General features: G+C 43.2%; 1 protein-coding gene across 1 annotated transcript in view; it reads left to right on the top strand.

The window, feature by feature from the left end:
• The window catches only part of SCN8A (sodium voltage-gated channel alpha subunit 8), a 206,508-nt gene extending 183,502 nt beyond the window's left edge, over window positions 1-23,006 (top strand). The window contains exons 24-27 of the mRNA XM_040425907.1: window positions 14,272-14,409; window positions 18,623-18,727; window positions 19,228-19,498; window positions 19,668-23,006. Of these exons, the coding sequence (XP_040281841.1) occupies window positions 14,272-14,409; window positions 18,623-18,727; window positions 19,228-19,498; window positions 19,668-20,815 (1,662 nt within the window). The 3' untranslated portion in view covers window positions 20,816-23,006. The remainder of the gene's footprint in view (window positions 1-14,271; window positions 14,410-18,622; window positions 18,728-19,227; window positions 19,499-19,667) is intronic.
• Window positions 23,007-23,702: the final 696 nt, after the last annotated feature.

Below are 23,702 nucleotides of genomic sequence, written 5' to 3' on the forward strand. Positions count from 1 at the left end.
GTATGGAGGTGGCAGCAGCATCAGGAGACCACAGAGTGGCAAGGTGACATAGTGTTGAGTTAGCAGCAGCATCAGGAGACCACAGAGTGACAAGGTGACATAGTGTTCAGGTGGCAGCAGCATCAGGAGACCACAGAGTGGCAAGGTGACATAGTGTTGAGGTAGCAGCAGCATCAGGAGACCACAGAGTTGCAAGGTGACATAGTGTTCAGGTGGCAACAGCATCAGGAGACCACAGAGTGGCAAGGTGACATAGTGTTGAGGTAGCAGCAGCATCAGGAGCATACAGGCCTTACAGCTGCTACAAACAGGATCCGTTGTGTGTCTCATTTTTCCTTCCTTCTGACAGATCAGAAGAAGGGTCAAATAAATGATGATGTCAACCAGGCCAAAAAGGCAAAATAGTGGCCCAGTCATGAAGTGGGGGGGGGGGGGGGGGGGGGACAGCATGAGAAGTTTGGTTCAGGTGGCAGCAGCATCAGGAGACCACAGAGTGGCAAGGTGACATAGTGTGGAGGTAGCAGCAGCAGCATGAGGAGGCCACAGAGTGGCACAAACACAATGTGTGTTAAGGCAGGAGCATGAGGAGGCCACAGAGTGGCAAGGTGACATAGTGTTGAGGTAGCAGCAGCATCAGGAGACCACAGAGAGGCAAGGTGACATAGTGTGGAGGTGGCAGCAACATCAGGGGACCACAGAGTGGCAAGGTGACATAGTGTGGAGTTGGCAGCAGCATGAGGATGACACAGTGTCAAGGTGACATAGTGTTGAGGTAGCAGCAGCATCCGGAGACCACAGAGTGGCAAAGTGACATAGTATAGAGGTGGCAGCAGCATCAGGAGACCACAGAGTGGCAAGGTGACATAGTGTTGAGGTATCAGCAGCATCAGGAGACCACAGAGTGGCAAGGTGACATAGTGTGCAGGTGGCAGCAGCATCAGGAGACCACAGAGTGGCAAGGTGACATAGTGTGGAGGTAGCAGCAGCATGAGGAGGCCACAGAGTGGCAAGGTGACATAGTGTTGAGGTAGCAGCAGCATCAGGAGACCACAGAGAGGCAAGGTGACATAGTGTGCAGGTGGCAGCAACATCAGGGGACCACAGAGTGGCAAGGTGATATACTGTGGAGGTGGCAGCAGCATCAGGAGACCACAGAGCGGCAAGGTGACATAGCGTGGAGGTGGCAGCAGCATGAGAAGGACACAGAGTGGCAAGGTGATATAGTGTTGAGGTAACAGCAGCATCCGGAGACCACAGAGTGGCAAGGTGACATAGTATGGAGGTGGCAGCAGCATCAGGAGACCACAGAGTGGCAAGGTGACATAGTGTGCAGTTGGCAGCAGCATCAGGAGACCACAGAGTGACCCGGTGACAGAGTGGGGAGGTGGGTGGCACTAACAGTACCAGCTGACGATGGTGGGTGTAAGAAGGAGCACTTGGCATCAGATGTGTGGCATCAGGCGGATGGCAGCATCAGAATAGTAGCTGAGGCAGGTAGCCTTTTGTCAAGGTTTGGGTGAGGCAACATGGATGATCTAATCTGATGCATCAGGCAATGGTGGGTGGAAATCCTGGCTGATCCATGCCTGATTATTCTTGACAAAGGTCAGTCTGTCCACATTTTGGTTGGACAGGTGAGTTCTCCTTGGGGTAACTATGGCCCCCGCCGCACTAAACACCCACTTTGATGCCACATGGCCAGTTGTGGCCACAAATACAGTTTGGCTGCCCAGTAGTCCAGCGGATCTTCAATCTGGGGTGGCAGGGTGCTGTCCAAGTATGCCACCACCTGCTGGTTCAGGTTCTGCTCTATGTCTAGCTGCTGGTGATTAGTTTCTTCACTATGCGGGTGAAGAAAACTGCTAATCAGCGACTGTAGACTCAGACTGCTGCTGATGGAGCTGGTACTGCTCCTGCCACCCCCCCCCCCCCCCCCCCCCCAGCAGCCATGGCAGTGGAACGTGAGCGCAGATGGCCCAGACCTTCCAGAGGAACTAGGTACAGAACAGTGCCCTGCATATGTGGTATGCTGTTGGCGCACTGTGAGATGAACCTGCAGTGGAGGCTGAGGACAAGGTGGAGGATGAGGAGGCAGAGGCGGACATTGTCGCAAGACCAACAGCGTGAGAACGTGGAGGCGGAAGCGGCGGCAGCTGGCCAAGTTGATGGTTTGGCTGAGCAGGAACCACATTTAGCCAGTGTGCTGTAAAGGACATATATTGTCCTTGACCGTAGTTACAGCTCCACACGTCGGCGCTGCAGTGCACTTTGGCAGACACCGACAGGCACAATGACTGGCCCACCTTCTGTTCTACTTATTTGTGCAGGGCTGGTACTGCCTTTTTGGCAAAGAAATTACGGGTTGGGACTCTCCACCTCGGCACAAGCCATCAGTTCTCTGAAAGGTGCACCACTTGGAAAGGGCGGGACTGCAGTACCAGCAACTTGGCCAGGAGCACGTTCAGCTTCTGCGCCGTTGGATAAGTGCACACATACTGTTGTCTCTTGGCAATCGCTTTGGTGATCGATTGCTGACGGAATGACTGACTAGGAGGAGAAGGAGCAGGAGCATCAGAACCAACAGATGATGGGAAGGACAGACAGCTTCCTTCGGCTCAGGTGGTGGAGTCTTGACTGCCTGAAATCGGGTGCGTGCCACTGGGTGATGCAGCAGTTGCTGCGGCAGGCTGGAACACCACATCGGAGCCACAGTTCTTCTAGGCCACTTTATGGTGACGCTGTATATGTTGATGCAGGGGCGTGGTGCCAACATTGGCACCCTGGCCACGCTTCACCTTCTGCCCACAGATTTGACAAATGTTCGCCTCCCCTGGCGGCTTAACAAAAAACTGCCACACCGCCGAGTAGGTCATTTTACCCCCAACACTCCTCACTGACTGACTGCTACCACCACTGCCTCCGTGAACCCCTGCACCACTACTTTCCGGGCTGGCTGGCTCCTGAGAAGCGGGTGGTCTCCCAATTGCGATTGGCTACATCATTGAGTACTGTCTGCACGTCACTGATATCCTCCTCAACGGTCTCTGAGCCAGGAGTCTGACCGCTCGCAACACCAGGTCTCACGCCACTCTCATCACTACTTGCCCGCCTACCGGAGGAAGCGGCAGATGTCTCCTCCGGATCTTGGCTGGGCAGTAGCTGCTGACTGTCCTCTAGTAGCTCGTTCTCGCTGTATAGTGGAGCTGAGCCCACAGCATATAGTACTTCTCTGGCTGAGGGAACAGAAAAGGACAGAGGCAGATTGAGGACAGGTGAGGGCACAGGGCCTGCTCCCGGGCCATGCCAACTAAGGGTTGTGTCTAGCGAACCCACCGACTCTTGGCTGGGGGTGTCTGATGTCTTTTAAGTCGAAGATCGAGTCAACCATTCAAGAACCACTGGGTTGCTGGTCAAGACACGACCACTAGCTGACACTGGGAGCTTAGGCCTCTCGAAGTCACCCCTGCTACCATGCCTACTTACTCTGCTGTGACCTGTGCCTGCGCCAGAAACATTTAGGCCTGTGCCCCTCCCCTGTGCAGGGCCTGTCACTGCTCTGTCTGACATACTGTTAAATCAAATAAGTAAATAAAATGGACATTCCCCCGCCTCTACTAATACACGACAAAAAAAAGGCTTTAGAACATATAACTGCGGCCATGAACTGCAAATAATACTTTTTTTTTTGCCTCTAATACATGCCAAAAAGGCTGTAATTTTCTCACTTTACCGCACAATCGCTAATAAGCCCCCTTCCCCCCCCCCCATTAATACATGCCAAAAAGGGCTTTAATTTTCTCACTTCACCACACAACAGCTAATAAGCCCCTTTTTTCCCCCACTAATACACGCCCAAAAAAAAGGCTTTAGAACATATAACCGCGGCCGTGAATGGCAAGTAAAGTTTTTTTTTTCCTCTAATACACACTAAAAAGGGCTGTAATTTTCCCACTTCACCACACAACAGCTAATAAGCCCTTTTTTTCCCTCACTAATACACGCGAAAAAAAGGCTTTAGAACATACAGTATAACTGCGGCTGTGAACGGCAAATATATATATATATATGTTTTTGTTTTTTTTTGCCACTAATCTACGCCATAAAGGGCCGTAATTTTCTCACTTCACCACACAACGGCTAATAAGCCCTTTTTCTTTTTCCCCACTAATGCACGCCAAAAAAAGGCTTTAGAACATATAACTGCGGTCGTGAAGGCAAATAAAGTTGTTGTTTTTTGCCACTAATACACACCAAAAAGGGTTGTAATTTTTTCACTTCCACACCCAACCGCTAATAAGCTCCCTTTTTTCCCCCCACTAATACACGACAAAAAAAAGGCTTTAGAACAGGGATGCCCAACCTGCGGCCCTCCAGCTGTTGCAAAACTACAACTCCCAGCATGCCCGGACAGCCTACATCTATTAGCCTAGAGCAAAGCATTGTTGGGGTTGTAGTTTTGCAGCAGCTGCAGGGCCGCGGGTTGGGCATCGCTGCTTTAGAACATATATATAACTGCATTGTACAAGGGCTAATAAGACCCCAATAACAAGAATGGTTTGCTGGAATTACAGATGTATTGCAAACCTGAAATGAGCAGCAGTATAATGGCAATTTGGATCTGCAGTCAGTGCAGCAAGGTGTAATAGGATTGTTCCTATTACCCAGGCTGTAAACACCCCTATTGAACCCTGTTCTGCTTTAATACTGTGTAATAATTCCTCCCTATCCTTTCCCTACACTTCTAATGCTCTTTCCCTGAACTTCTATTGAGCAAAATATAAATTTTCAAGTCTTTCCTAGCACTGTCCCTAGCGCCTGCTGACAATTTTCCCTGCACTAAGTACACTGGAAAATGATTAAATCCAAGATGGCTGAGGCTATTTATAGGGCTGTGACATCATAGGGTTGGCTGCATGCATGGCATTGTGGGTGATCCCTCGTTCCCAGAGTTCCTAACGTGCAGCAGCCATTTTAGGAAAAAATGTGATTCGTTTCCACGAAGCGTGAGGAAATTCGGATTCAGTGCGAATTGAATAATTCCTAAAATTCGGATCGAATTCCACTTCATCAGCTTTGAGTCGCTCATCTCTAGTCCTGTCGTTTGAGCGTCCATAAGGCCTCTATCACACGGTCAGTATTTTGCATCAGGATTTAATCATGGTTTGGAAGCTAAGGCTCCATTCACACGTCCGCAATGTGTTTTGCGGAGACACGGATCCGCAAAACACGGAAAGCGGCAATGTGTGTTCCGCATTTTGCGGACCGCACATTGCCGACATAATAGAATATGCCTGTTCTTGTCCGCAATTGCAGACAAGAATAGGACAGGTTCTATTTTTTTGCGGAAACGGAAGCACGGATGCGGAAGTGCGGATCCGCAAATGTGGATGCGGACAGCACATTCCGTCCCCATAGAGAATGAATGGGTCCGCACCCTTTCCGCAAAATTGCGGAAAGGATGCGGACACATTTTGCGGACGTGTGAATGGAGCCTTAAAGTAGGAGTGTGTCCAAAATGCAGAAGACATGCAAATATTTCCATTACATATTATCTCGGTTTTGGACCCACTCCTGTTTTTACCTTACCAATACTGATCAAATACTGATGCAAAAAACTGACCAAATAATGACCGTTTGATAGAGGCCATTAAAGTCCTGAATTCTTTTCCATCTGAATAAAACCGATTTCAGATGTAAATAGCCAAAACTCATGCAAAATGAGTATGAGACCTCTATCACACCGTCAGTATTTTGCATTGGGATTTGATCATGATTTGGAAGCCAAAAGCAGGAGTGGATCCAAAACACAGAACAGATGAAAATATTTTTTCTCTGTTTTGAACCCACTCCTGTTTTTGCCTTGCTAATACTGATTAAATACTGACGATTTAAAGGTGGAGGCTCAACATACATGATCAGCTTTTTTTGGACTGTTCTTCTGACAGATCAGAAGAATTGAAAAATAAACAGTGATGCGAACACAGCCTTACACCTTCCCCACTGTCATTGGGCTACTAATCTTGCGCCACTGCACAGTTAAGTCCACTCCAAAAGATTACACCTGATGCAAAGGTTGACCTGTAAGGTTGAGTTCACACTTCTGTTATTTGGCCAGTTATTTCCATCACTTATTGTGAGATAAATTTAGGAGCCAAGCCTACTCTCAGATTAGTTATCATGAATAGATCTGCAGCTGTTCTGTGGGTTTGACCCACACTGGCTTTGGGCTGACAATAACCGATGAGAATAACTGACCAAATAAGTGAAGTGTGAACTAAGCATAATAGTGACATTCTACAGCTAACAGAAGAGATTCAAATGCATGTGTTTGCACTGCCACAACATGGATTAAAAGAACCTATTTTTTCTCCACTGCACTATTGGCGCTGTCTCCATGTCCTAATTTTTTCCACTAAAGAGTCATTGGGACACCTGCAGGCGCACGCAGCGTTTTATTTTTTTTGTTGTTGTTTTGTTTTACTAAAGGCTGCTATATGCTTTTCTTTTGGTTTAGCTAGGGGTTAACTAGGAATGTTGGTGGCCTGCACAATGATGCACACGTCCATATACTGTATGTGACCAGCCTGTCATTCTGACGCACAGTAACTGTTTCTCCATTGCTGGTAGACACAGGATATATATATATACAGTGTCTTGAAAAAGTATTCATACCCCTTGAATTTTTCGACATTTTTTTTTCCACATTTCACCTACAAACTTAAATGTATTTTATTGGGATTTTATGTGATAGATCAACACAAAGTAGCAAGCATGTGTGACGTGAAAAGTAGATGATACATGGTTTTGAAAATGTTTAATAAATAAAATCTGGTGTGACTTTGTATTCAGCCCTTCAACCTTTTGCTGCAATTACAGTTGCAAGTTTTGGGGGATGTCTCTACCAGCTTTGCACATCTAGGGGATGACATTTTGCCCATTCTTTGCAAAATAACTCAAGCTCAGTGAGATTGGATGGTGAGCGTCAGTGAACAACTGATTTAAAGTCTTGCCACAGATTATCAATGCGATTTAGGTCTAGACTTTTACTGAGCCATACTAATGCATGAATATTCTTTGATCTAAACCATTCTATATTAACTCTGCTGTATGTGTAGGGTCATTGTCCTTCTGGAAATTGAACCTCCCCCTACTCAATCACAAGTCTTTTGCAGCCTCTAACAAGTTTCCCTCCACGATTGCCCAGTATTTAGCGCCATCTTCTCATGAACTCTGACCGGCTTACCTGTCCCTGCTGAAGGAAATAATCCCACAGCATTATGCTGCCACCACCATGTTTCATGGTGGGGATGGTGTGTTCAAGGTGATGTGCAGTGTTAGTTTTCCGGCACACATTTAGGCCAAAAAGTTCAACTTTGGTGTCATCTGGCCAGATCACCTTCTTCCACGTTTGCTGTGTCCCCTACATGGCTTATGACAAATGGGACTTCTTATTGCTTGCTTTCAAAAATGGCTTTCTTCTTGCCATTCTTCCATAAAGGCCAGATTTTGATAAGTTTGCACTTGTGCCATTTTTGAATGATGGATTGAACAGTGCTTCGTGCTTGGGATACTTTTTTATAACCTAAACCTGCTTTACACTTCTTCACAACTTTACACCTGACATGTCTGTTGTGTTCCTTGGTTTTCATGATACTATTTGATCACTGATGTTCTTTAACAAACCTCAGAAAAAAATGATGATAACCTAGATATAACTTTCTGTGACCTGTATAAATAGGCAGTAGGTGGGTGTGGTCATGCAGGTGGAATACTGGTGGAAGGAAGGTATATTTCAACCAGATTTCTCACCTGAGTGAAGTAAGTGTAATCCAGGAAGTGCTGTGGCCTGAACAAACTTAGTTGTGTAGGCAGGATTTTTTCTGAAAATACCTGGGGCCTGGATGATGTGGAACGGTTGTTAAGGTTGGTAGTGGGAGAAAACGTTCCCTCCCTTCCAGGCCAGCTTGTTGGTGTGCCCTTAAACACCTGAAGGCAGTTAACCTTGTTAGGTTGCTATATAAAGGGTTCTGTAGCTCACTTAGGAGAGGCCTGCAAGGAGAGCACATGTCAGACATCCCAACCTGCAAAAACTCATTTCAGGGAGGTGCGCTTCTCATTTCAGGGAGGTTTTCTTTTTTTTTCTTTCACAAACTTTTTATTACATTTTCCAGACATCTGCAGTATCTGCACACTTTGCTCTATGGTGTGGAGGACTGGGCTTATTACCCTGCCCCAAATTATCATATTTTATGTATATGATTAACCACCTCAGCCCCCAGTGCTTAAACACCCTGAAAGACCAGGCCACTTTTTACACTTCTGACCTACCCTACTTTCACCGTTTATTGCTCGGTCATGCAACTTACCACCCAAATGAATTTTACCTCCTTTTCTTCTCACTAATAGAGCTTTCATTTGGTGGTATTTCATTGCTGCTGACATTTTTACTTTTTTTGTTATTAATCGAAATTTAACGATTTTTTTGCAAAAAAATGACATTTTTCACTTTCAGTTGTAAAATTTTGCAAAAAAAAACGACATCCATATAGAAATTTTGCTCTAAATTTATAGTTCTACATGTCTTTGATAAAAAAAAAATGTTTGGGTAAAAAAAAAATGGTTTGGGTAAAAGTTATAGCGTTTACAAACTATGGTACAAAAATGTGAATTTCCGCTTTTTGAAGCAGCTCTGACTTTCTGAGCACCTGTCATGTTTCCTGAGGTTCTACAATGCCCAGACAGTACAAACACCCCACAAATGACCCCATTTCTGAAAGTACACACCCTAAGGTATTCGCTGATGGGCATAGTGAGTTCATAGAACTTTTTATTTTTTGTCACAAGTTAGCGGAAAATGATGATTTTTTTTTTTTTTTTTTTTTTTCCTTACAAAGTCTCATATTCCACTAACTTGTGACAAAAAATAAAAAGTTCTATGAACTCACTATGCCCATCAGCGAATACCTTGGGGTCTCTTCTTTCCAAAATGGGGTCACTTGTGGGGTAGTTATACTGCCCTGGCATTCTAGGGGCCCAAATGTGTGGTAAGGAGTTTGAAATCAAATTCTGTAAAAAATGACCTGTGAAATCCGAAAGGTGCTCTTTGGAATATGGGCCCCTTTGCCCACCTAGGCTGCAAAAAAGTGTCACACATCTGGTATCTCCGTACTCAGGAGAAGGTGGGGAATGTGTTTTGGGGTGTCATTTTATATATACCCATGCTGGGTGAGAGAAATATCTTGGCAAAAGACAACTTTTCCCATTTTTTTATACAAAGTTGTCATTTGACCAAGATATTTATCTCACCCAGCATGGGTATATGTAAAAAGACACCCCAAAACACATTCCTCAACTTCTCCTGAGTACGGGGATACCAGATGTGTGACACTTTTTTGCAGCCTAGGTGGGCAAAGGGGCCCATATTCCAAAGAGCACCTTTCGGATTTCACTCCTCATTTTTTCCTGAATTTGATTTCAAACTCCTTACCACACATTTGGGCCCCTAGAATACCAGGGCAGTATAACTACCCCACAAGTGACCCCATTTTGGAAAGAAGACACCCCAAGGTATTCCGTGAGGGGCATGGCGAGTTCCTAGAATTTTTTATTTTTTGTCACAAGTTAGTGGAAAATGATGATTTTTTTTTTTTTTTTTTTTTTCATACAAAGTCTCATATTCCACAAACTTGTGACAAAAAATAAAAACTTCCATGAACTCACTATGCCCATCAGCGAATACCTTGGGGTCTCTTCTTTCCAAAATGGGGTCACTTGTGGGGTAGTTATACTGCCCTGGCATTCTAGGGGCCCAAATGTGTGGTAAGTAGGTAAATGACCTGTGAAATCCGAAAGGTGCTCTTTGGAATGTGGGCCCCTTTGCCCACCTAGGCTGCAAAAAAGTGTCACACATCTGGTATCTCTGTATTCAGGAGAAGTTGAGGAATGTGTTTTGGGGTGTCTTTTTGCATATACCCATGCTGGGTGAGATAAATATCTTGGTCAAATGCCAACTTTGTATAAAAAAATGGGAAAAGTTGTCTTTTGCCAAGATATTTCTCTCACCCAGCATGGGTATATGTAAAATGACACCCCAAAACACATTCCCCAACTTCTCCCGATTACGGAGATACCAGATGTGTGACACTTTTTTGCAGCCTAGATGCGCAAAGGTGCCCAAATTCCTTTTAGGAGGGCATTTTTAGACATTTGGATACCAGACTTCTTCTCACGCTTTGGGGCCCCTAGAATGCCAGGGCAGTATAAATACCCCACATGTGACCCCATTTTGGAAAGAAGACACCCCAAGGTATTCAATGAGGGGCATGGCGAGTTCATAGAAATTTTTTTTTTTTGGCACAAGTTAGCGGAAATTGATATTTTTAATTTTTTTCTCACAAAGTCTCCCGTTCCGCTAACTTGGGACAAAAATTTCAATCTTTCATGGACTCAATATGCCCCTCACGGAATACCTGGGGGTGTCTTCTTTCCGAAATGGGGTCACATGTGGGGTATTTATACTGCCCTGGCATTCTAGGGGCCCTAAAGCGTGAGAAGAAGTCTGGAATATAAATGTCTAAAAAATTTTACGCATTTGGATTCCGTGAGGGGTATGGTGAGTTCATGTGAGATTTTATTTTTTGACACAAGTTAGTGGAATATGAGACTTTGTAAGAAAAAAAAATAAAAATTCCGCTAACTTGGGCCAAAAAAATATCTGAATGGAGCCTTACAGAGGGGTGATCAATGACAGGGGGGTGATCAATGACAGGGGGGTGATCAATGACAGGGGGGTGATCAATGACAGGGGGGTGATCAATGACAGGGGGGGTGATCAGGGAGTCTATATGGGGTGATAACCACAGTCATTGATCACGCCCGTGTAAGGCTTCATTCAGACGTCCGGATGCGTTTTGCGGATCCGATCCATCTATCAGTGCATCCGTAAAAATCATGCGGACATCTGAATGGAGCTTTACAGGGGGGTGATCAATGACAGGGGGGTGATCAATGACAGGGGGGTGATCAGGGAGTCTATATGGGGTGATCACCACAGTCATTGATCATGCCCCTGTAAGGCTTCATTCAGACGTCCGGATGCGTTTTGCGGATCGGATCCATCTATCAGTGCATCCGTAAAAATCATGCGGACATCTGAATGGAGCTTTACAGGGGGGTAATCAATGACAGGGGGGTGATCACCACAGTCATTGATCATGCCCCTGTAAGGCTTCATTCAGACGACCGGATGCGTTTTGCGGATCCGATCCATGTATCAGTGCATCCGTAAAAATCATGCGGACATCTGAATGGAGCTTTACAGGGGGGTGATCAGGGAGTCTATATGGGGTGATCACCACAGTCATTGATCATGCCCCTGTAAGGCTTCATTCAGACGTCCGGATGCGTTTTGCGGATCCGATCCATCTATCAGTGCATCCGTAAAAATCATGCGGACATCTGAATGGAGCTTTACAGGGGGGTAATCAATGACAGGGGGGTAATCAATGACAGGGGGGTGATCAGGGAGTCTATATGGGGTGATCACCACAGTCATTGATCATGCCCCTGTAAGGCTTCATTCAGACGTCCGGATGCGTTTTGCGGATCCGATCCATCTATCAGTGCATCCGTAAAAATCATGCGGACATCTGAATGGAGCTTTACAGGGGGGTAAGCAATGACAGGGGGGTGATCACCACAGTCATTGATCATGCCCCTGTAAGGCTTCATTCAGACGACCGGATGCGTTTTGCGGATCCGATCCATGTATCAGTGCATCCGTAAAAATCATGCGGACATCTGAATGGAGCTTTACAGGGGGGTAATCAATGACAGGGGGGTAATCAATGACAGGGGGGTGATCAGGGAGTCTATATGGGGTGATCACCACAGTCATTGATCACGCCCCTGTAAGGCTTCATTCAGACGTCCGGATGCGTTTTGCGGATCCGATCCATCTATCAGTGGATCCGTAAAAATCATGCGGACGTCTGAATGGAGCTTTACAGGGGGTTGATCAATGACAGGGGGGTAATCAATGACAGGGGGGTGATCAGGGAGTCTATATGGGGTGATCAGGGGTGATTAGGGGTGATCAGGGGCTAATAAGGGGTTAATAAGTGACGGGGGGGGGTGTAGTGTAGTGTAGTGGTGCTTGGTGCTACTTTACTGAGCTACCTGTGTCCTCTGGTGGTCGATCCAAACAAAGGGGACCACCAGAGGACCAGGTAGCAGGTATATTAGACGCTGTTATCAAAACAGCGTCTAATATACCTGTTAGGGGTTAAAAAAAACACATCTCCAGCCTGCCAGCGAACGATCGCCGCTGGCAGGCTGGAGATCAACTCTCTTACCTTCCGTTCCTGTGAGCGCGCGCGCCTGTGTGCGCGCGTTCACAGGAAATCTCGCGTCTCGCGAGATGACGCGTATATGCGTGACTGTGCGCAGCGCTGCCACCTCCGGAACGCGATCCTGCGTTAGGCGGTCCGGAGGTGGTTAAAGGGATTCTGTCACCACCTATAAGCCCTGTGAGCTAAACATATGCTCATGTCCAGGGTAGCATTCTGATTTCTAAGGTGGCCTTATAAAAGCTATTTGTGGCTTTATTCTGCGGAAAAACATGTTTTACTAACCTGTCAATCATTGAATTAAGGTGCCCAAGCAGGGGAGGTCTGTGGATGCATGGTGCCCGGCCGCACGCATCGCCGTTCGTGCCCAGCGCTGCCTTCTACTCCTCGGTGCCGCCTCTCCCTCCCCTCCTCCCGCTTTGAGATCCTGCGCGTGCACACAGGCTCAGCCTGATGCGCCGTTGCAGACTGCTGGCATCAACTTCTTCTTGCACTGTGCGCACGCGCCGAGAAGGGGACACTGCTACAGGTTGCCGGAAAGGTTTACTGCGAGTAAACTAGAGATGGGAAGTTCGGATCTTTTCACATGAATCGGTTCATTTGAATCAGTTCATTCAAATGATCCGATTCATGAATCGAATCTTCGGTTCATTCGCTGAGCTGACAAGAAGCAAGTGAACCGAAGCTTAGGTTGCGCAATGCGCCTGCGTGGATGCTTCGATTCACTTGCTGACTCGCTGAGTCGGCTCTTGGTCGGAGTCAGGAAGTTTATTCTTTAAAACCCTGTGTGTAATTATCTACCCCACTGTAGGAAAAAAACAAGCATCCAGGGGGTGTGAATTTAACACTGGGGTAAATAATATAATTACAATGGAGGGTTAAATGTGTAAATGTATTTAAAAATACATCTCTCTCAATAGTTATATAGCTACTGAATGAGACAGAAGGAGGGATGCCTTTAACATATATATCTCCTTGAGAAGCCAATTTGACCCTAAAGGGTTAATTCAACCTGTAATCTAAACTCTGTGTCATCTGTCACTTCTCTTATCTCTCTGCTCTGCTATCAGTAAACCTTTCCGGGATATATTGTTTCACATGGGGGTGTCAGGGAGCCGCTATCTAATGGCGGGAGACTCCCTGAACGTCCGGGAGACTTGAGATCCCTGACATGTGCTAGGACTACTGAGGACCAGTGAGCAAACCACATGCCATGGGAACGTCAGCCTAACAGCTGTAGCCTAGGTGAGACAAACTCTTTATGTTAGTAGTTAGTTAGAATCTTTCTGGGTTCAGTGATAATCTGATGGCTAATCAGATGGGTTTGTCCTGGAAGATCAGAAAATTTCTCCTGATTGCGTTGCAAAAGCTCTTTTGCCTCTTGTTGCTGTATCCCTGACAAGGTCTCACCCATTTTCACAAGGGGAATGGGGTGGGATTCCTTCTCTTTTTTTTTGGAACTTCAGCCATTAAGGACTCCCTATCTTTCCAGGGTTTAAGAAGGTTGACATGATAACTTGACATGTTAACTGCCTTCAGGTGTTTCAGGGCACACCAACAAGCTGGCCTGGAAGGGAGGGAACGGTTGCTCCCACTACCAACCTTAACAACCGTTCTGCATAATCCAGGCCCCAGGTATTTTCTGAAGAAATCTTGCCTCAACAACTAAGTTTCTTCAGGCCACAGTACTTCCTGGATTACACTTACTTCACCCAGGTGAGAAATCTGGGTGAAATATACCTTCCTTCCACCAGTATTTCACCTGCATGACCACAGTAGGTTATACTGTAAATCTCCATGGCTTTTGTTAGGTTTATATACCACCAATATGTGGTGTTATGTTATAGTGTGGCTCTTTTATGTTGTTTATACTTGTTTGGTTTTATGTTTTACTCTGCAATAATATAATAAATTTACATTCTAGGTCACAGAACAGCCAACATATGAAGACAACATCTACATGTACATTTATTTTGTAATTTTTATCATCTTTGGCTCTTTTTTTACCCTTAATTTATTCATTGGTGTCATCATTGACAACTTCAATCAACAGAAGAAAAAGATAAGTATTTTAGATGAATCGGTTGGGTATGTAATTAGTTAAACATATATAATTCATACAAATTCTTTGTACAACCATATTTAGGGTTACAGTCCCTCATTCAGTTGAGAGGCGCACTCATATACAGTTGGAGCTGTTTTTAAATAGATGAACTGCGCCTGAGTTTAACCCACAAAACCACATGGTAATTAACATTGATTGGTAATGGCCCCATAGTTTTTGCGGGTAATGTTACAGTTTAAGTGAAATATGTACCCACCACATCTGGGCATGATGTCTAGCTATATGGGGCAGCTGCCATGTGGGGCCATAACCTTAGGAAAGAGCTAGTTGTTTATATTAGTTTTGATCACATGGTAGTCAGGGATGAATTATATTGAAGGCAATATAGGCAGGTGTTCGGGGGCTGGAATTTTAAATGACGTCTTTAGGAACCATTCATACCATTTTATTTAACCCCTTAAGGACGCAGGGCGTACTGGTACGCCCTATTTCCCGAGTCCTTAAGGACTCAGGGCGTACCGGTACGTCCTAACTTTAAATCGTTATTCCGGCGACGCGGGGGTTAATCGGAACGGGATGCCGGCTGAAATCATTCAGCCGGCATCCTGTCACAATGCCAGGGGGGTCATGTGACCCCCCCGTATCGGCGATCGTCGCAAACCGCAGGTCAATTCAGACCTGCGGTTTGCTGCGCTTTCTGCAGTTTCTGATCCCCCCGGTCCCTGACCGGGGGGATCAGAAACTTTAGTGTCCCTAAAATAAATATTTTGCACCCCTGCATGATTTTTTGCTGGCAGGGGGGGGAGGTGGGGGCGGTGCGGGAGGCGGGCGGTGCGGCAGGCGGGATCGCGATCCCCCGCCTGCCTCCTCTTGAAAATTCGTTGGTGTACAGTGGGTATACCAGGGTGACAGCACCTTGCTGACACCCTGGTATAAACGGCTGACATCCTGGTATAAACGGCTGACATCTGTGCAGATGTCAGCCGTATAACCCTTTCCATACCGCGGTCCGTACGGACCGCTGTATGGAAAAAGTTAACAGTAAGAGGGAGCTCCCTCCCTCTCCCATCGGGTGGCTGCTGTGCCTTTGTAGCCCCCCGATGGAGAGGGAGAGAGCCCCGTCCTTACCCTTCCCCGTCTGCGAAGTTCTGACCACAACTGAGCAGACGGGGAAGGTTCCCATGGCAACAGGACGCCGTCTCAGGCATCCTGCTGTCCATGGTGCTGAACAGATCTGTGCTAAAGGCATAGATCTGTTCAGACAAAGTGTAAGTAAAATACAGTACAAAACACTATATGGTGTACTGTACTGTATTATACAGACATCAGACCCATTGGATCTTCAAGAACCAAGTGGGTCTGGGTAAAAAAAAAAAGTGAAAAAAAGTTAAAAAAAAAGTAAAAATCAAAAAACACATTTATCACTGATTAAAAATGAAAAAAAAAAAAAATTCCCTACACATGTTTGGTATCGCCGCGTCCGTAACGACCTGATCTATAAAACGGTCATGTTACTTTCCCCGCACGGTGAACGCCATAAAAATAAGAAAATTAAAACTAAAACTATTAGGAAATTGAAATTTTGCCCACCTTACTTCCCAAAAAAGGTAATAAAAGTGATCAAAAAAGTCGCATGTACACCAAAATAGTACAATCAAACCGTCATCTCATCCCGCAAAAATCATACCCTACCCAAGATAATCGCCCAAAAACTGAAAAAACTATGGCTCTTAGTCTATGGAAACACTAAAACATGATTTTTTTTGTTTCAAAAATGAAATCATTGTGTAAAACTTAAATAAATAAAAAAAAGTATACATATTAGGTATCGCTGCATCCGTATCGACCGGCTCTATAAAAATATCACATGACCTAACCCCTAAGGTGACCACCGTAAAAAAATAAAAATAAAAACGGTGTAAAAAATGCAATTTGTCATCTTACGTCATAAAAAGTGTAATAGCAAGCGATCAAAAAGTCATATGCACCCCAAAATAGTGCCAATCAACCCGTCATCTCATCCCGCAAAACATGAGACCCTACTTAAGATAATCGCCCAAAAACTGAAAAAACTATGGCTCTTAGACTATGGAGACACTAAAACATTTTTTTTGTTTTAAAAATGAAATCATTGTGTAAAACTTACATAAATAAAAAAAATTGTATACATATTAGGTATCGCCGCGTCCGTGACAACCTGCTCTATAAAATTACCACATGATCTAATGTGTCAGATGAATGTTGTAAATCACAAAAAAATCTATTTCTTGTTACCTTGCCGCACAAAAAAGTGTAATATAGAGCAACCAAAAATCATATGTACCCTAAACTAGTACCAACAAAACTGCCACCCTATCCCGTAGTTTCTAAAATGGGGTCACTTTTTTGGAGTTTCTACTCTAGGGGTGCATCAGGGGGGTTTCAAATGGGACATGGTGTTAAAAAATCCAGTCCAGCAAAATCTGCCTTCCATAAACCGTATGGCATTCCTTTCCTTCTGCGCCCTGCCGTGTGCCCGTACAGCGGTTTACGACCACATATGGGGTGTTTCTGTAAACTACAGAATCAGAGCCATAAATAATGAGTTTAGTTTGGCTGTTAACCCTTGCTTTGTAACTGGAAAAAAAATATTAAAATGGAAAATCTGCCAAAAAAGTGAAATTTTGAAATTGTATCTCTATTTTCCATTAAATCTTGTGCAACACCTGAAGGGTTAACAAAGTTTGTAAAATCAGTTTTGAATACCTTGAGGGGTGTAGTTTCTTAGATGGGGTCACTTTTATGGAGTTTCTACTCTAGGGGTGCATCAGGGGGGCTTCAAATGGGACATGATGTCAAAAAACCAGCAAAATCTGGCTTCCAAAAACCATACAGCGCACCTTTCCCTCTACGCCCTACTGTGTGCCCGTACAGTAGTTTACGGCCACATATGGGGTGTTTCTGTAAACGGCAGAGTCAGGGCAATAAAGATACAGACTTGTTTGGCTGTTAACCCTTGCTTTGTTAGTGGAAAAAATGGGTTAAAATGGAAAATTAGGCAAATTTCATCCCCATTTGCCAATAACTCTTGTGCAACACCTAAAGGGTTAACGAAGTTTGTAAAATCAGTTTTGAATACCTTGAGGGGTGTAGTTTATAGAATGGGGTCATTTTTGGGCGGTTTCTATTATGTAAGCCTCGCAAAGTGACTTCAGACCTGTAGTGGTCCCTAAAAATTGGGTTTTTGTAAATTACTGAAAAATTTCAAGATTTGCTTCTAAACTTCTAAGCCTTGTAACATCCCCAAAAAATAAAATATCATTCCCAAAATGCTACAAACATGAAGTAGACATATGGGGAATGTAAAGTCATCACAATTTTTGGGGGTATTAATATGTATTGCAGAAGTAGAGAAACTGAAACTTTGAAATTTGCAAATTTTTCTAAATTTTTGGTAAATATGGTATTTTTTTATGCAAAAAAAATTTCTTTTTTGACCCAATTTTAGCAGTGTCATGAAGTACAATATGTGACGAACGGCCTGGATAAGTCAAAGCGTTTTAAAGTTATCAGCACTTAAAGTGACACTGGTCAGATTTGCAAAAAATGGCCAAGTCCTTAAGGTGAAATAGGGCTGAGTCCTTAAGGGGTTAATAGTTTTCTACAGGTTGACCCCAGCCCTATGAATTGCCATGCCTTCCCATGTTTGCTTGCATAGGAGCTACTGCACATGTATGATCCCCTGATATTACTTATCAGTGAATGATGTTTTTCTCTTTTATGGCCAATTGCATTAAAAGACTTGTGTATATCCAGCAATATATAAATGTACTAAAAAGAAAACTGTCTCTCATTTCACTGGCATGAAACCACTTTGGTGATGTTTTTGCCACTGAGTTTGGATCCTCCTTTATGGATCCATCCTACTGTGTTGAATTTTAGTTGTCACCTGCAGTCTTCATTCTTGTTAACCTGCCATGGTGGAGTTTGCAGGTGATGAGATTCTACTAACTTAATTAATGGATACTCTTGACACCTGGCTGCTCTGCTAGAGCAGCATCCAGCAAAGGCTATGCATAATTCTAGTCTTCGAATTCACCACAGTAGTTGATATCTAACACCACTGCCACTTAGGTAGACAGATTGTGAAATATACATTTTCCAGGATGAAAATTCATAAACACATTCATATTTATGCAGATTTTAACCTATTTTGTGTTTTTGTCTTCACTTCGGAGGTCAGGATATCTTCATGACAGAGGAACAGAAAAAATATTATAATGCTATGAAAAAATTGGGCTCCAAGAAACCACAGAAGCCTATACCTAGGCCATTGGTAAGACAATATATGAATATATATAAATATAATAATATAGCGACTGCCCATGTGGTGTGACACTTCTGGGTACCAGAGCAGTCGATGGACCCAAAGCCGAATCAGCTTGTAGATACTCTGAGCAGTGGCACAGGCAGAAGATTGACAGGGCCGGACTAGATGTCCGGCAGGTGGGCGCTTCTTCACCTGTGGGGGCTGCCCCTCACTGATCCTGCTAATGGAGTTGATTCACTCGTCTCTAGTGGGAACTTGTCAGGAGCACCAATGGTCCTGCACCACAATGTCCACATTTGGACTCTTCATCTGGCATGTGGACCATCACCACAGCATTTTTGAACATTTCTGAAAATGCCACCATTCCAATTATTTATAATCCTTGATGAATGATTGCTTAGTAATTTAGGGATAACTGATGATAAATGGGAAGTGATCTAGCACTTGAACCATTAATGCCTTGTCTTCTGTAAGCTTAACTGTTTGCTGTTTCCATTTCCCGACAGAATATATTTCAAGGTGCCATCTTTGATTTGATCACACAACAAGCATTTGATATACTCATCATGATCCTCATTTGTCTCAACATGGTCACCATGATGGTGGAAACAGACGATCAGAGCAAATATAAAGAGAATGTCCTGTACTGGGTTAATTTAGTTTTCATTTGCTTTTTTACCACGGAGTGTGTTCTGAAACTGTGTGCCTTGCGTCATTTTTACTTCACCATTGGATGGAACATTTTTGACTTTGTTGTTGTAATTCTGTCTATCGTTGGTAAGCATTCATTGATTTAACATACATATTATTATATACATTTTTTTAATGCTGTGCAACCTACTGTAGCTACAGTATTCATATGTGCAGAATAGTTATTCTGTTTGATGCTCTAGTTTTTTGTTCTTGTGTCTGTATTATATGTTAATTATGATTATCTCCCTTGCAGGTATGTTCCTGGCAGACCTGATTGAAAAATACTTTGTCTCCCCAACACTCTTCAGAGTCATCCGCTTGGCTCGTATTGGCCGTATACTTCGCTTAATCAAAAGTGCCAAAGGAATACGAACCCTGCTTTTTGCCTTAATGATGTCATTGCCGGCCTTGTTTAATATTGGCCTGCTTTTGTTTCTTGTTATGTTCATTTTTTCCATATTTGGAATGTCTAACTTTGCCTATGTCAAGAAAGAAGGAGGGATAGATGACATGTTCAACTTTGAGACCTTTGGCAATAGCATGATCTGCTTATTTATGATTACTACCTCAGCAGGCTGGGACGGCTTGTTGTTGCCCATCTTAAATCGTCCCCCAGATTGCGATCCTAAAAAAGAGAACCCAGGAAGTCCAATGCAAGGTGATTGTGGAAACCCCTCCGTAGGGATATTTTTCTTTGTCAGTTATATAATCATATCCTTTCTCATAGTGGTGAACATGTACATTGCTATCATCCTAGAAAATTTTAGCGTGGCTACGGAAGAGAGTGCAGATCCTTTAAGTGAGGATGATTTTGAAACATTTTACGAAATTTGGGAGAAATTTGACCCTGACGCCACTCAGTTCATTCAGTTCAGCAAACTCCCAGATTTTGCGGATGCTTTGGAACATCCGCTGAGAGTCCCAAAGCCAAACACTATAGAACTAATTGCCATGGATTTGCCTATGGTGAGCGGGGACAGAATTCACTGTCTGGACATCCTCTTTGCCTTCACCAAACGTGTACTTGGAGAGAGTGGTGAGCTTGATATATTGCGGCAGCAGATGGAAGAGCGCTTTGTAGCTTCCAACCCTTCAAAAGTGTCTTATGAGCCCATCACTACAACGCTCAGACGCAAACAAGAGGACGTATCCGCTGTTGTTATTCAGCAGGCGTACAGACACCACTTATTAAAGCGAGGATTTGTTTGTAGAAAGCCTTCTTCTACCAAAATGGAGAACGGAGGAACAAATATGGACAGGAAAGAAGGCACCCCTTCTACCGCATCACTCCCATCATATGACAGTGTAACTAAACCTGAGAAGGAAAAACAAGAAAGAATACAAGAGGCAATTAGAGAGAGAGCAAAAAAACAAAAACAAGTCAGGGAATCCAAGTGTTGAGAAAAACTGTTAACTTTTCAAATTTGCAAGCAAAGATTGTTTACAAATGTAATAAATATATCAATGCAGATCAGCAATGGAGATACTTACCTAAAGATCAGTACCAAACAATCTGCTTGTTGTGACATTGTTGCATTTTACTGCATGGCAGTGACACACCACCTGGTTAAAAGACTATTACAAGGATGTTATATTGTTGGGCAGGTGGATACTGCATGTCTCCCATCAATCGATGCAACTTAGGAGAAACAACCAGAGCTGTAAGGAATAGTGCAATTCCAGATCAGCCCAAAGGAGTTTATTTTCTCATATTATTCTTATTATTATTATTATTCCGAAAAAACAAAAAAGCACCACTTAGGGGTTTGATTATTCATGCAAAACTATATTTGCAATGTTACATTAGTCAAGCAGCAAAACAAGACAAAAAAAAGAAAAATATCTGGCTACAAAAAAAAAAAAAATCACAAAAAATAATCACAAAAAAACCCAAACATTATGCCCATGCTGCATAATTGTCACAGTTTATTTCATATATCTGCATAATTTTTCTACACGGGCTTCATGTGATTGGGGGAAATGGGGGAAATCAGGTTATTCTTCGGGCTAAGGGGCATTTGCTCAGGCCGATTCCAAAAAGAAAAAAAAATCAAATAAATTGTGCTCGTTCAATGCATAGAAATGACTTGCATGATGGCATGCTGTGATCAGGAATCATGCATGAAGACTCATAAAACACAAAACATCAGTACTCTGTCCACTGCAGTGGCTAAGCCATAGGTTTGGGGCACGCCGCTGAATACTGAACACTTTATCTGGAGGCAACCTAGTATTAATATATATATACCCTTCACCAGTATTTACCAAATCTTCAAACTTTTACACGTCATGGCTAGGGATTAAAGCAAGACAGAACAATTTGTGTATGTTTATTACAGTTCTTTTAAAACGATGTCACTTTTGCACATACTACATACAAAATGAGAACTACTAGTTGCTGCTTGAGGTTTCCTTTCCTGGGGTACAATAAATATTAAAAAGAAAAAAAAAAGAGAAGAATATAGCTTCTAATACTATGTCACTGTAAACCAAAATCTAGGGCTTATGAAATTCTGCTTTTGTATTTTGCAATGTTTTTAGTCTCCATTCTACAAAGGGCATATATTTAGCAGATGCAAAGCTGCAATATTTAGAGACTCCTTTTAAGTGGCAGAATTGAATCAGTTTGCATTGGGTAGGAATCGGTACAGATATGGAGAGGGCTTGTGAAGTAGGTCATTTTGTTTCCCTTGGGGCATTTCACAGCTTAGCACTTTATATGGCATGTTTGATCACTGTTTTTGTCATAACATTTTTTTATTTTTGAATAAATAATGATCTGGTACCATCTTCATCATGGCAACAACGCCCGTTGAATTTTAGTGCGAATGCAAATTATGATGGCTTTCACTTCCTAAAGTCTCTGTGCATTAAAACAATGCACCTCCCCCACCGGTACTGCACTGAGACACTTTTTTCCACCAATTGTGTAAGCTTTTCTTACTCGTTGTGTGCATCGTCATCTGTTGAAATGATCTGTATGTACCTTCACTTGTTCATAAAGTGTTTTTCTTCAATTAACTTTTGTCCTTTCAGCCTTCGGCATATATATTCCATTTTTTTGGAAGGGTAACTTCATTTTTAATTTTTTTTTTGGTTCTTGGTTAATGTTTTTGGAGAGAACACCTCGTCGGTGCTGCAGTAAAATTATGCAAAAAATGCATGCAGTATTTTGTTCACTAGCTGATGCTGATGAGGAGTTTTTTTTTTTGGCTTAAATGTAGGATATAAAGAAGGACATTCTCGGTGTGGACCAAAAATAACGCCTGATATTTAGCCAACTCGCAGAATGCATGAGATGTCATGTCGTCCATTGTCATTTGGTATCAGACCATAACCAACTTCTCCATTATATTGTATTTCACTGAAAATCATTACTTCTGTGCCAAGTGGAACTTAGTTTCCAAAGCAGTGGCCTAAGTGAAGCTGGTTAGCATGGAAAAGGGAATCTAGACTACAGAACAATTTATAACTTGATATAGCATTTTTTTTCCATTTACAGCTACAATAGGATGTATTATAATAAACCAATGCCATACATATGTACAGGCTATGTTGTAAACAGCACAAGAAGCTGAAAAGTGTGGTTCAACTTTTTAAGAGGATACTATAAATGCTGTAAAATATCATTATTTTATTGACATGTTTTTTTTTGTAAATACAAAAAAAAAAAAAGACAAATTAAATAGAATGGCTTCTGGCATATGCCACTGTCATCTTTATGTTTTATTTTATATTTCTTTTGTACAATGCCAGATGCTTCAGCTTGAAATGTATATCCCTGAAGTTACAACACAAAGAATTATATGAGTCGCCTTTTCTCATTCCAGTGTGCAATAAATTCTGACCACTTCTATGCAACATTTGGCTAATGTTCATATAAATATATATATGCTGTGAGAAGCCAAGATGTTTTATATAGCCAATTGCAACAAATTTTTGAGGCTGGTGATATCGCAATGCTACATTTTACAGTCTTTGCTAATGGTTTCTTTTTATCATTTGCGTGTGTGTGTATATATATAGAACTTTAAATTGAAATTGTGTTCCTCCGATATCTAGCAAATAATTCTTCAGTTACGCAACAAAGCTCACAATTCCTTTCTTCATTGTAGGAGCACATCTCTAAAGCAAATGCCGAATGCTAATTTTCTTCATTTCAGGTAAAGGTAGCAGAGTGACTCCATCACCAGCAGAAACGTGGCAGTAAGGAGGCACTGATAAATTGATGTCTTACATTTTGTATGTCTTTAATTTGGGTAAGGGAAGGGGTGATGAAAAATGAAGC

The sequence above is a fragment of the Bufo bufo genome, chromosome 3 (genome assembly GCF_905171765.1).
Source record: "Bufo bufo chromosome 3, aBufBuf1.1, whole genome shotgun sequence".
In the NCBI taxonomy this organism is placed as follows: domain Eukaryota; kingdom Metazoa; phylum Chordata; class Amphibia; order Anura; family Bufonidae; genus Bufo; species Bufo bufo.